General features: G+C 34.7%; 1 protein-coding gene across 8 annotated transcripts in view; it reads left to right on the top strand.

Annotated features, from left to right (window-relative positions):
• Positions 1–14,145, top strand: part of Pds5a (PDS5 cohesin associated factor A) — a 129,619-nt gene that overhangs the window by 30,283 nt on the left and 85,191 nt on the right. For all 8 annotated transcript variants that reach the window (XM_040292532.2, XM_078021204.1, XM_078021205.1 and 5 more), the window contains exon 3: positions 13,721–13,924. In XM_040292532.2, coding sequence (XP_040148466.1) covers positions 13,721–13,924 — 204 coding nt within the window. The remainder of the gene's footprint in view (positions 1–13,720; positions 13,925–14,145) is intronic.

Here is a 14,145-nt window from a genome sequence, read left to right as displayed (position 1 = left end):
CCCTAGTTTTTTTTTTAGTGTTATAAAAATGAAGGAGTGCTGTATTTTGTCAAATGATTTTTCTGCATCTACTGAGATGATCATATGATTCTTATTTTTAAGTCTATTGATGTGATAAATTATGTTTATGGATTTCCAAATGTTGAACCAACCTTGCATCCCTGAGGTGAACCCCAGTTGATGCAAAGTTCATTCTTTTAATATAACAATTAAACTATTTCCAGTGTGCCACTGCTCTGCAATTCAAAGAAAAAATTACTGATACATGAAACAAAAAAGAATGGACCTCAGGAGCATTACCCTAAGTTAATAGAGATAGAGAGCATAGATCAATCAAGGGTTGCCATGTTAAGGAAGAAATTGAGAATTGACTTCAAAGCGGGGTACAAAGGAACTTTTAGAGCAGATGACAGAATTTTTCTTTTGGGGGTGAGTACCCAGGATTGAATTCAGGGCACCTCTGAGCCACATCCTATTTTGTATTTTATTTAGAGACCATGTCTCACTGAGTTGCTTAGCACTTCTCCATTGCTGAGGCTGGCTTTGTACTTAGGATCCTTCTGTCTCACCTTCCTGAACTACTGGGTTTACAGGCATGTGCCACCATGCCCGGCTGAGTTTTCTTTTTCTTACTGAATTCTAGGAACATATTACCTATATATTAGACTGGTTCTTGGTTGTTTGTATTTGTCATAAACATGTCCATTCTGTGGCATGCCTTTCCAAAAATTTTCTAGAAATCTTTTTTTTCCCTTCCATTGGTCAAAATTTTATTTTGCAGGCGTTAATCTCTTGCATTTTTGCATTCCACTTACAAAAGCACAGAGGGAAGTTCTACAGTGGCAGCTACAGAAAAATCCCAAGATAGGAGGGCAGTGTACATGTAGCTATCTGAGGCAAGAAACTATCAAGTGATGCCTTTGTGAAATTGGTCAGAGCCTACTGCTATAGTTTTTTTTAAATATGTTTATTTTATTGATTTATATGTGGTGCTAAGGATTGAACCCAGGACCTCACATGTGCTAGGGGAGTGCTCTACCACTGAGCCAAAACCCCAGCCCTGGTTTTTTTTTTTTTTTTTTTCTTTTTAGTTGTACATGACAGTAGAATGTATTTTGACACATCATACATACATGGAGTATAATTTCCCATTGTTGTTATACATGTTGTGGAGTTATACTGGTCATATTGTTTGTTTGTTTGTTTTTAATATTTATTTATTTATTTTAGGTTTGGTTTTGTTTTGTTTTGGTGGACACAATATCTTTATTTTATTTTTATGTGGTGCTTGAGAATCAAACCCAGGGCCTCACGCATGCCAGGGGAGCGTCCTACCACTTGAGCCACATACTTGTATTTATGTATAAACATAGGAAATTATGTCAGATTCATTCTGCTGTCTTTCCCATTCCCACCACCTTCCCTTCCCCCTGCTCTCCCCTATCTTATCTGGTGAATGCCCAGCCCCCTCCTTTTCCCCACCTATTGTGAGTCAGCATCTGCATATCAGAGAGACTTTGGTTTTGGGGGATTAGTTTATTTCACTTAGCATGATAGTCTCCAATTCCATCCATTTACTGATAAATGCCATAATTTCTACTTTATGACTGAGAATATTCCATTGTTACATGTACCACATTTTGTTTATCCATTCTAGAGATGTCTTTTAATTACATTTTAATTTAATTAAGAGCTAGTCTTTATATTTAGCAATATTTATTTTTTCAGAAATTCTTATATGAAAATATACTTTATTATCTTTTAAGTTAATACATGAAACTTTCATTTTTTTAAAGTTTCAACTTTCATTTTTTTAAAATATGTATTTTTTAGTTGTAGTTGAACACAATACCTTTATTTATTTTTATGTGAATCGAACCCAGGGCCTTGCATGTGCTAGGTGAGCACTCTACTCCTGATCTACAATCCCAGCCCTCAACTTTCATTTCACTGGAAATAATAATAATAGTAATTGTTATTATTATTGAACTTCTAAAGTGGTTTATCTTTACCATTACTTCTTAGTAAAGGGAATTTTTTATTTAATGATATCTTTTTAAAAAAAAAAAAAGAGTGAGACTGAGAGAGAGAATTTGTTTTTTTAGTATTTATTTTTTAATTTTCGGCGGGCACAGCATCTTTGTATGTGGTGCTGAGGATCGAACCCGGGCCACACGCATGCCAGGCTAGCGCGCTGCCGCTTGAGCCACATCCCCAGCCCCATAATGATATCTTTTTAAATATATTTTTTTAGATTGTAGATGGACACAATACCTATTTTATTTTATTTTTTTATTTTTATGTGGTGCTGAGGATCGAACCCAGTGCCTCACATATGCCGGACTAGTGCGCTACCACTGAGCCACAACCTCAGCTCCTATTTAATGATATCTTCTGTGGTATGATTGAAGGAGGAGTATTATAAAATCTTCATTACCGTTTTGAAATCTCTAGAATTTAATGATTAATGCAACAAGGTATTTTCATTACTATTATTACCATTACTATTATTCTATTTTTTCTTTTTTAAATATTTTTTAATAGTAGATGAACTCAATACTTTTTTTTTAAGTTGTTGATGGACCTTTATTTTATTTATTTGTATGTGGTACTGAGAATCAAACCCAGTGCCTCCCACATGCTAGGCAAGCACATTACCACTGAGCCACAACTCCAGTCCCCCTTTATTTTATTTTTATGTGGTGCTGATTCGAACCCAGTGCCTCACATGTGCTAGGCAAGTACTCTACCAACTGAGCTACAACCCCAGCCCTACTTAAAATTTCTATATAATAATAAAAGAAGTAGGAAATGTGTTTTGTTTATGACTGTGTTGAGTTTTTTGCTTAAAATATTTCCAACAATTTACTAATTATTGATTTGAGTTACATCCTAATAATATTGCAAGATACATCCATGTTTCATATACACACACATATATTTTTACTTTTTGTTGCTAAGTAGTGGTGTATTGGAAATAGTTTAAGTTACGAGTATGTAGATATTGTCCTTGTCCCTAATAATCAAGGGACAAGGAGTTGAGTGAAATTCTAAAATCAAATGATTTCACACAAAATTTTGTGATGCCCCAAACAACTGGATAAATTTACTAATTAGACCTACATTGCCACCTGAAACCAGGTAGTTGATGCCTGCTGTATCCTCTTTGGATAGGTATTGTACTCTTCATTTCTCCCCAATCTTCATGCCCATGTCCCTTCCCTTTGAGCTGCAAGCCCTGCTATACACCCTTACTCACTAGGAATATATATATATATATATATATAATTTTTTTAAAATTTTTAAACAACTTTCTAGTGGTAAATAGATACTAATCGATTAACTAGACCTGAGTAAGTTTTATTCCAGAATTGTAGGATAGTTATTGAACATGATATTAATTTTAATACACAATTACCAGACTAGATGTTAAAAGGGTATTCCTTTAATCTTTAATACAGAGGAAAGATTGTGTAGTCACCATTTTAACCACTGGGGATGCAGCTGTTAATAAAAACAAAAGTTCTTTTCCTGACAAAACTTAAAGTGTATGCATTTCTGACTTAATTATAAAAGTAGTTTAAAATTATAATTAATGGGCTGGGGTGTGGTTCAGTGGTCGCCTAGCATGCATGAGGCACTGGGTTTGATCCTCAGCACCACATAAATGTAAAATAAAGAAATTAAGAATAAATATTTAAAAAATAATAATAAAATTATAATTTACATACTTCAGCCAGGAATGGTAATGCATCTTAGTAATCCAAAAGAATAATAATGATACTCTCTCCCATTCCTTTATTGCTTAACATTCAACCAACTTTTGAAAAATAGACAAGTTTTATTTTGTGAAATTTTCATTTCAATTTCTAATATATATGTGCCTTTTCTTGAATCGTGGTAAATGTGTTCTGTTAAAATTTTAACCTTTTATTTTTATATAGTTATATACTTTGCATACTGGGAATTGAACCCCAGGTGGCTGAAACATTGAGCCACATCCCCAGCCCTTTTTATCTTTGTTTATCTTTGGTGGCTATTTACATACATATTCCTTTTTTGAAAGTTTTGAAAACTTCTTTTAGTGAATTCTCTTAGAACAAGTGGGTTTTTGCTTGCTTGGTTTTTTTTTTTTTTTTTTTTTTTTTTGTATTAAATTTCTTTTTTATGCCATTTCACAGTCTCCTGCCACCCTAATTTAGGATCAAGCCTAGAGGCACTTTACTAAGGCTATTCCTCTAACCCTCTTTACTTTAAGACAGGTTGTCACTAAATTGCAGTGATGGATCTTCAAGTTGCAGATCCTCCTGAGTAATTGGAGAGGTGTGCTGCCATGCCCAGTTATAATCTTTATTTCTTTCAACAAAGGTTTTACTGTATTTGTTTCACTTGGTTGTACCATTAACAGTAACTAAGACAAATGTTTCCCTAGTGTTTTAGTCAGCTTTTTCATTTCTGTGACCAAAAGACCTGACAAGAACAATTGTAGAGGAGAAAAAGTTTATTTGGACCTCACAGTTCCAGAGATTTCAGCCCGTAGACTGAATTCAGGTATCCCTCAAAGGCCAATTCCATTGCTCTGGGACTGGGGTGAGGTAGAACATCATGGTGGAAGAGTGTGGTAGAGGAAAGCAGCTCAGGACATCATACCAGGAAGCAGAGAGGATAGAGAGAGACCTCCCCAACCATGGACAAAATATAAACACAAAAGGCATCTCCCCAATGTCTACCTCCTCCAGCTGCACCCTTCATGCCTACAGTCACCACCCACTAAATCCCTATTATGTCAAGACTCATCACCCAAATATTTTATCTCTAAACTTTCTTGCACCTGTGCTTTTGGGGGACACCTAATATTGAAACCATACACTATAGAAGTCATTAGTACTAATTCTTTAAATTGTGGTAAAATATACATAAAATTTATCGTGTAAAGGCTAGGATGTGGTTCAGTGATATAGCACTTGTCTTAAGCATGAGGCACAGGATTCATTCTTCGGTATCACAAAAATACAATCAAATGAACAACAAAAAAAAAAAAACCACTGCTTTTACTAGTGTTAAGTGTATTGGTCTGTGGCATTAAGTACATTCGTATTGTTATACAGCCATTTTTACTATCTGTCTCCAGAATTTTTTCATCTGCCCAAACAGAAATTCTGTAACCATTTAAGTTTTTACATTTCTCTCTCCCTATTAGTCTTTGGAAATTACTTCTATTCTTTTTCTAATGATAAAATATATATTTAAATGAAAATAACAATATAAAATAGCATTCATAGTACAGTTCTCCCTTGTCCATAGAGGACATATTTTACAACCTATAGTTTTGATGTAGATCCTGAAACTGCAGATAGTACTAAACCTGATGTATCCTGTGCTTTTTCTATACATATATATGTATAATAAGGTTTAATATATAAATTAAGCACAGTAAGAGATTAGCAATAAAAGATAAAATAGAACAATTATTAAAATGTGCCCTTTCTTTCTTTATTAAATTGCACACTTTCAGGTTTTCACTTAAAAGAAGTACTTCATGGCCTCTTTGGGGGATACCTGAATTGCCAGTATCACTGGTCTTACACTTTTAGTCCATTATAGTAAAATAAGGCTTACTCGAACATACGCACTGATAGCTCAGTCAGCCTGATAATCAGCCAACTACTGAGCAACTCCTGGGCAGGTAACATACAGCACATGCATATGCTGGACAAAGGATGATTCATGTCCCAGGCAGGATAGAGTAGAACAGCATGAGATATCATCATACAGTGCATAATTTAAAACTTAGGAATCGTTTATTTCTGGAATTTTCCATCTAATATTTTTCAGACCATTGACCAGTGGTACTGAACACTTGAAATGCAAAACCATGAATAAGAAAGGACTACTGTATAATATGTTGGGTCAAATTAGATTTAGGATATGACAATCTTTTTTGTTTGTGTTTGTGGTAGGATTTTTTAAAATTTTAAAATTCTAATTTGTTATATATGACAGCAGAATGCATTACAATTCATATTATACATAGAGCACATTTTTCATATTTCTGGTTGTATACAAAGTATAGTCACACCATTCAAAGTCACTTCTATTTTCTGTCTGTATGCATTTGACTACTCTTTGGTATGAGGTAACTTATTGGTGAAATCATCACATTTTAAAAATGGTATAGATATCATCGGGAGGAACTAATATGTAGTTATAGCCTTTAAAAGTTTTTGTTGTTGTTGTTGTTTTGTTTTATTTTGCCACAGCTGTGTTAAGAAATACACTTAGAGTCAGGCACATGCCTATAGTTCCAACTATTCAGGAGACAGAGGCAGGCAGGAGGGCCAGCCTGGGCAACAGAGTGAGACTGTGTCTCTTAACAAAGAATAATAAAGAAAAAAGCATAATAAATGAGTATAGAAATATACAAACAAAACTTTTAGAAAAGAAAGAAATACACTTTGTGTGACTCAAGTCAAACATGCATGTATTTGATATTTATCTGAATTAAAATTTCAACTAAATATCTGTACCCTATGTGATATCATTGTGATACTTTATTTTCATCTCTCCCTTCTGTGTTGATATTAATCCTGTTGTGTTCTGTGATCAGATTATCTACAAGATGGGCTGGAGTTGTGGCTCAGTGGTAGAGCACTTGCCTAGCATATGTGAGGGCACTGGGTTCAATTCTCAGCACCGCATGTAAATAAAGGTCTATGAACATCTAAAAAATATTTTTAAAAAATTATCTACAAGTATACAGCTTTATTTATCTATAAACTTAGATGATAATAATACCTCCTGGAAATATTGTCATGAGTAAATGAATTAATGCATATACTGTGCTAGAATGTGATAAATACTCAACAAATATTAATCTTTATTAATAGTATTATTGTTAGTGTTTCTCTTCTTTATCAATGTCACATGCATCCAGCTATTAACAACAACAACAAAAAATTTTGCTTTCTCCCTTACCCATTTTTCCAAAGAAAAAGAAGGGTGGGGGGGAAGCTAAGGCAAATAGATAAATGCCCCAAAAGCATTAAAGAACAATTCACAAGAAGAAACATAACAATAAATTTTTCTGCTGTCTTAAGTTTGTGATAAATTAGATTAGGTAAGAAGAGATGAATCTACAAAGAGGCAATAGAATTTTTAAATGCCTTAATGATTAGAATAAGGACTCGGATGTGTTTAAAAGTCTTAAGACCAGACCAGAGTGGTAGGGCATGTTTGTAACACCAGTCCAGATTCAGTTGAAAGAAATGATACTATGTTATTTTAAGTAAACCAAGGATTTAATACTGGAAATGTATGATTGCAGAGTAATTTGGAAGGGCTGAAAGAGCAGCCTTAATCCAGGTTTATAGGACTAGATCCTTCCTCAGAATGGCCCACTAACAGAGCTCTGTGCTCTAATCAGAAAGGTGGAGAATTTGGAAAGCCACTGTGGAGCTCTTCTTAACTCGGGACATTCTGTGTTAGCTGTAATCCAGTAATTAGGAATGACATTTGCCTCAATTTGCCTCTGAGCCTCATACACTTAATAGTACCAGCTCAAGATGGATGCCTTCCTCCTTTTCTGTCTTAACAAAACTAGTAACTAGTTGATGGAAAGCTACTGTGTGTAGGTATACATGAGCTCGTGCCCGTGCACGAAGCCTCCATTCCATACTCGCCCACTGAAAACAGAAGCAGCTGCGAGACAATGTTGTCTGCACTTCCACCCTCCAAGTCTCAAATAAATGTTTCTGATTGGCTAAACCTTAATTACAACTGCCACCTCATAGTAAGGGAACCTCAGAAAGTTGGCTCTTAGCTTTCTTATATTAGTTGTGTGAAAAATAGAAAGTCTGGTGGTTCATTTTTCAGAATCTAGTATTCAGCCTTAATTGGATCCAATTGTAGCCCTTCCCTTTTATCTGCCCTAATTAGAAAATTAGCCAATCACATAGTTTGTAACCCTGAACTCCTCTAATCAGAGTGAAGGGCCGAGCTGCTTTAGATTAAAGCAGGCAAACTACTTGCCCACGCGCAGTTGCTAGGCAGATTATTATAGCCTGCCCTCCTGTGTTTCTTGCGGCACCTTGTTATTTCTTTTTCTTTTAAAAAAAATTTGTGTAGACGTTGAGGGGCCTTTATTTTCTTCATTTCTTTATATGTGGTGCTGAGAATCGAACCCATTGTCTCACACATGCTAGGCAAGTGCTCTACCACTTGGCCACAACTCTAGCTCCCACCTTGTTATTTCTAACAGTAGCACAAAAAAGAATATAAAAAAGAATGAACATGGTTTCAGTTTGAAGTTGGTGTGTAATAAAGCAAAACCTAGTGGCTTAAAAACATTATTTCTCTTGATTTTCTGAGATGACTGTGTGATCTTGTTCCAGAGTCACTCTTGGAGCTAAATTTAGTTGAAAGCTCATGAGGGTACCCCATTGTCCTGTACCTGGATTAAGTGATGTCTCATTTTCACAGCATTTTTTTCCTGGATAGTCTAAGCTTCCTAACAATATAGTAGTCAAATTCCCAAATAAGAGCTGTAGCTTCAATATGTTAATATTTATCAGGTCTCACCTTACATCAAGCTTGCTGATGTCTTTGGTCAAAATATATCATATAGCTAAACCCAGAGTCATTGCTGGGAAGATTACAAAAAATATTAATATTAGGAAGGATTGTATAGTCATTAGCCTCCAAGGTGGCCCTGAATGATCCTCATTTCCTTATATCTACTCCTTTGTGTAGTCTTCTTCACTTTTTTAAAAAATATTTATTTTTCAATTGTAGTTCGGCACAATACCTTTATTTTACTTATTTATTTTTATGTGGTGCTGAGGATCAAACCCAGGGCCTCACACGTGCTAGGCGAGCGCTCTACCGCTGAGCCACAACGTCAGCCCTTCTTCAACACTTAATAGGGTTGACCTGAGTAAATTAATATAGACTTGGATGACAGTGTATATTTCTTGAGGTTAGGCCATAAAAGTTTTTTCGGTAACTCCCATTTCTATAACAGATGCGGAACATCATTAATTATGGAACTTAGGTGTACTGCTTGCCCTTTTCACTTCATTTCTCAACCCCCACTAACCTAACTGCCTCAGAATTCTTGGTAAGATTAATGTCTCTAATGACTTGAATGTCCTACTGATTTAGGTTTGGATCTGACTATGTATTAACCAAAGAGGTATTTTCATGAAATTCAAATCTGATTATATTATGTTATTACTTAAAACAGTTCAATGGCTTTTCTTGCCTTGGAGATAGGATTTTCGTGTTCTCTCCTTGAAATTTATGAGGATTTAAACTCTGATCCTTAGTTTACTCATCTATAAATGAGTTTTATTTTGTTGGTTGAAGTTAAATAAATGCTGTCTGTAGAAAGGATTTAAAAAAAAAAAAAGACTGAGCGGGGGAGAGAGAGAGAGAGAGAGAGAGAATTTTAATATTTATTTTTTAGTTCTCGGCGGACACAACATCTTTGTATGTGGTGCTGAGGATTGAACCCGGGCCGCACGCATGCCAGGCGAGCACGCTACCGCTTAGCCATATCCTCAGCCCTAGAAAGGATTTTTATAAGACATTTTCAGGTGACTATTAGTATGCTTGTTAGGATAATATTTGATCTCTAGGATTATTTTTGATCTGCACACATCTCCTTTTTAAAATTTATTCTACATTATTCTTTCTTCCAATCAGATAATGATCTGTACTGAAATATTAATGGATAAGTAAGATGTTGTAAAGGTCGGGCGAGCGTCAGAGGAAGAGACCACCAAGAGACTGTCTCATGCAACAACGAAGGGTTTATTGGGGGTCCAGCATGCTGGGGCTCAGCGCTCACTTGAATAGAGCAGAGAGCCCCGGGAACAGCTTAAGCAGAGCTTATATACTTTCCTTGGAGAGGGCAGGGACTTCACATACAGCATAACCAATCATTGCTCGGTTTCTGGGAGGGGTTGTTTTTGTAGAGCAACCAGATGATCAGGGGAGATTTCAACGTACATTTAGTGGGCATTTCCGGGAGTTGTTTTCAACTTCTACATGAGTTTTAGGTTCCAGGAAAACAGAACTTAATTCTTACATTCTTAACCTTTTCAATGTAAGACTCTCAGGGATTCATATACTTTAAAAGTGGATTCTTATTAACTAGTAACTGCATTTCTAAACCCAAATAAGAAGCTGTAAGAGAAAAATGGCAGAGAGGGGCTTGATAATGATACGCAGAGTAGTTTATATACTTATCTGTATATGGTTTAGACTTTTATCAGTAAAGCCATCTGGCATTGGAGATTTCACTGTGGAAAGATTTGTTGTTGTTTTTGTTTTTAATTTCAGATTCCCTTTATTTTCATAGAACAGGAATATTCAGCTGGTTTTCATGTGAAAGGGTTTTCTTTTGATTTATTCTTGCTAGAGGTCTGTCAGTTTCCTTAGTTTTTGGCAATAGTTTTGGGCATTCTTGGTTTTTTTCCTTTTGTACAGTAGTTTTCTAATTCATCTGATGTTGGCTTTTCCCTTGATTTCCTCTCCCCTTCCTCCTTTTTTTCTTTTAATTTAATATGCTACTTTTTATCACTTCTTGATATGAAACTATAGGTTATTAACTTTATTCTTTCTTTTATAGTAATATATTTAAGCTTATCAGTTTCCCTTAAGTCTAGCTTTACTGCATCCCATGAGTTTTGATAATTTATATTTTCTTTATCATTTAGTTAAAAATATTTTCTGATTTCCATTATGATCCCTCTTTTGATCAATTGAACTTCCCTAAATAACCAGTCTTACTACTAAAATTTTTATAACATAGGAAAAATTTGTTTTTAACCCAGTAGAACCTTAATACTAAAACCTGGCAAGGTTGTCTTAAGAAGCTATAAAACAAAAACTTTAAAAAATTTGTACTTCTCCACACACATACACACACACACACACACACACACACCAAAAAAAAAAAAAAAAAGAAGCAGCAGCAGCTACAACCAACTTGAGTCGTAGAGCTCTTACCTAGCACATGTGAAACATTGAGTTTGGTCCTCAGCACCACATAAAAATAAATAAATAAAACTTTTTTTTTTTTTAAAGCTACAAATCAATTTCACATATACCACTTGAAAGAAATTGAAACAGTGTAATAGCAAATCAAAAAACAATATATAAAACTGTTATGACCACATTGACTTTATTTTAGGAATTCAAACTTGGGCTGGACTTAGACTTTACAAATATAAACTAGGATTATAATTAGAAAATCAGTAGGATTTAGTATATTAACAGAATTTGAGGAGAAAATATTATTTCAATAGACACTCCATATTTGTGACAAAATTCAACACATATTCATGACTAAAAGTCTTTTGACAATATAGAAATATTGCAGCATTAATATTTGGCAGTGATAATAACAGTTTAGGTAAAATATGGCCAATAGTGCTTATTTTCTAAGGTTGGGAAATTAGGGATTTTTCTTTATTTTCAATTTTTTTAAAGGGTTTTTTTTTTTCTTTTATTGTTGGTCGTTCAAAACATTACACAGTTCTTAATACATCATCTTTCACAGTTTGATTCAAGTGGGTTATGAACTCCCAACTTTACCCCATATACAGATTAAAGGGTTTTGTTTTTTTGAGAGAGAGAATTTTTTAATATTTATTTTTCAGTTATCGGCGGACATAACATCTTTGTTTGTATGTGGTGCTGAGGATCGAACCCGGGCCGCACGCATGCCAGGCGAGCGAGATACTGCTTGAGCCACATCCCCAGCCCTTTCTTTTCAATTATATTTGCATTTTATAGTGATTCTCAAATGTGCATTTGTGGGGCTGGGAATATAGCTCAGTGGTATAGTACTTGCCTAGTATACACAAGGCCCTACATTTGATCTCCACCTAGTACCTCAAAAAATTGAAAATACTAAAATTAAATAAAATGTGCATTTGTTAATTTTATAGGCATGAATAGCAACAGTGGTTATTTATAATTAAAACTACTAATCAGAAGTACAACTATATGAGAACATTTAAACATGGATTTTTGTTAAGTACAAAACCTATTAAAGCGTCAAATGAAAGAGCAGTTGTAAGGAACCTACATACAAGGCAGCTTTGATTCTAAAACACAAAAGAGCTATGGGGTGGTGCACATCTGTAATCCCAGCATCTTAGGAGGCTGCGGCAGGAGGATAGTGAGTTCAAAGCCAGCCTCAGCAAAAAGCAAGACGCTAAGCAACTCAATGAGACCCTGTCTTTAAATAAAATATAAAGTAGGGCTGGGGATGTGGCTCAGTGGTTTAGTGCCCCTGAGTTCAATCCCCAGTACCCCAAAAATAAAATAAATAAAATACAAAAGAAATACATCTGATGTTGCCAAATATGAAACCAGTTTACTTGTGAATATAGGGCCAAGAACCTTTCACCTGTTTTTGATATAAAATGAATAAGGTACTGGGCACAATGGACATGCCTTTAATCCCAACAACTCAGGAGGCTGAAGCAGGAGGATCCCAAGATCAAGATCAGCCTCTGCAACTCAATGAGACCCTGTCTCAATTAAAAAAAGGACTGCAGATGTAGGTCAGTGATAAAGCACCCTGGTTTCAATCCCTAGTACTGATCAAATAAACAAAAAAAGAATAAGGAAAAATATATACTTGGGAGGCTGAGAGAGGAAGATCCCTTCAGCCTTCAGCTCAGGAGTTCAGGGCCAACTTGGACAACATAAAGAGACCCTGTCTCAGCACCACATAAAAATAAATAAATAGATAGTGTTTTTTGTTGTTTTTTTTTTTAAACTACAAATCAGAGGTGGGGTTGGGGCTCAGTGGTAGAGTGCTCATCTGACACGTGTGAGGCCCTGGGCTCAATCCTCAGCACCACATAAAAATAACGGTATCGTGTCCAACTACAACTAAAAAAAAAAAAAAAGTTACAAATCAATTTCTTTCACTTATACCACTTCAAAAAAATTGAAACAATGTAATAGCAAATCAAAAAAACAGTATATAACCTTTATGACCAGGTTGAAAATTGACTTTATTTTATGAATGCAAACTTGGGCTGAACTTAGACTTTATGAGTGTGAAAACAAATTAAATAAAACAAATAATCAGTTTTAAGTTTTTCAAAAATCTGGTGCTGATATCAATACTACCTATGAGTAATCCAAATGTTGAAACTTTTTAGTCTCTTTGCAACTAGCCATTTTTTATTTATCATCTCTCCCCAAAATTCTTTAGGTTTACAAATTTATTTTGAACCTTCTTGTGATAATTGACAGCTAGTTTGTCTTGTGTTATAATGACTTTTTAAAAATAAGCATCTCCAATATAATGCTAAGTGATGTTAGCCAATCCCAATAAACCAAATGCCGAATGTTTTTTCTGATATAAGGAGGCTGATTAATAGTGGGGTTGTGGGGGGGACATGAGAAGATTACAAGAACTCTAGATAGGGTAAAGGGTTGGGCACAGGGGTAGAAATGAGGGTGGAATGAGATAGACATCATTAACCTAAGAATATGTATGAAGACATGAATAGTGTGAATATACTTTGTATATAGCCAGAGATACGAAAAATAGTAATTTATATGTGTAATATGGATTGTAATGCATTCTGCTGTCATAAATAACAAATTAGAATAAAATTTTTTTAAAAAATGCATCTCCTATTGATTATTATGTACTATGAATTGATTACTTTTCTTTTGTGTATTTCTATAGATGGTAGTCAAGACTTTTATGGATATGGATCAGGACTCAGAAGATGAAAAACAGCAGTATCTCCCACTAGCCTTGCATCTTGCATCTGAATTCTTCCTCAGGAACCCTAATAAAGATGTGCGTCTCCTTGTAGCATGTTGTTTGGCAGACATATTTCGAATCTATGCCCCAGAAGCTCCATATACTTCCCACGATAAACTTAAGGTAAATACAATTTTTGCAAAATAATTTCACTTTTATTTTTATTGTAGTTTACTCTTATCAACAGTTTCACATTATTCTTGCATTGAAAAATTATATCATAAGTTGTAATACCAATTAGTTCAATTAATAATGACTGTTATTTTTATGAAGCATTGAAACATAAAACCTGTACTTGTGAATTCATACTTAGCCTTCAGGTTAATCTGCCACAAATCCCAGAG

Source organism: Ictidomys tridecemlineatus, chromosome 9 (genome assembly GCF_052094955.1).
Source record: "Ictidomys tridecemlineatus isolate mIctTri1 chromosome 9, mIctTri1.hap1, whole genome shotgun sequence".
NCBI lineage: Eukaryota > Metazoa > Chordata > Mammalia > Rodentia > Sciuridae > Ictidomys > Ictidomys tridecemlineatus.
The sequence above is the reverse complement of the archived record's forward strand: the minus strand, read 5'-3'. Positions and strand labels throughout refer to the sequence as shown.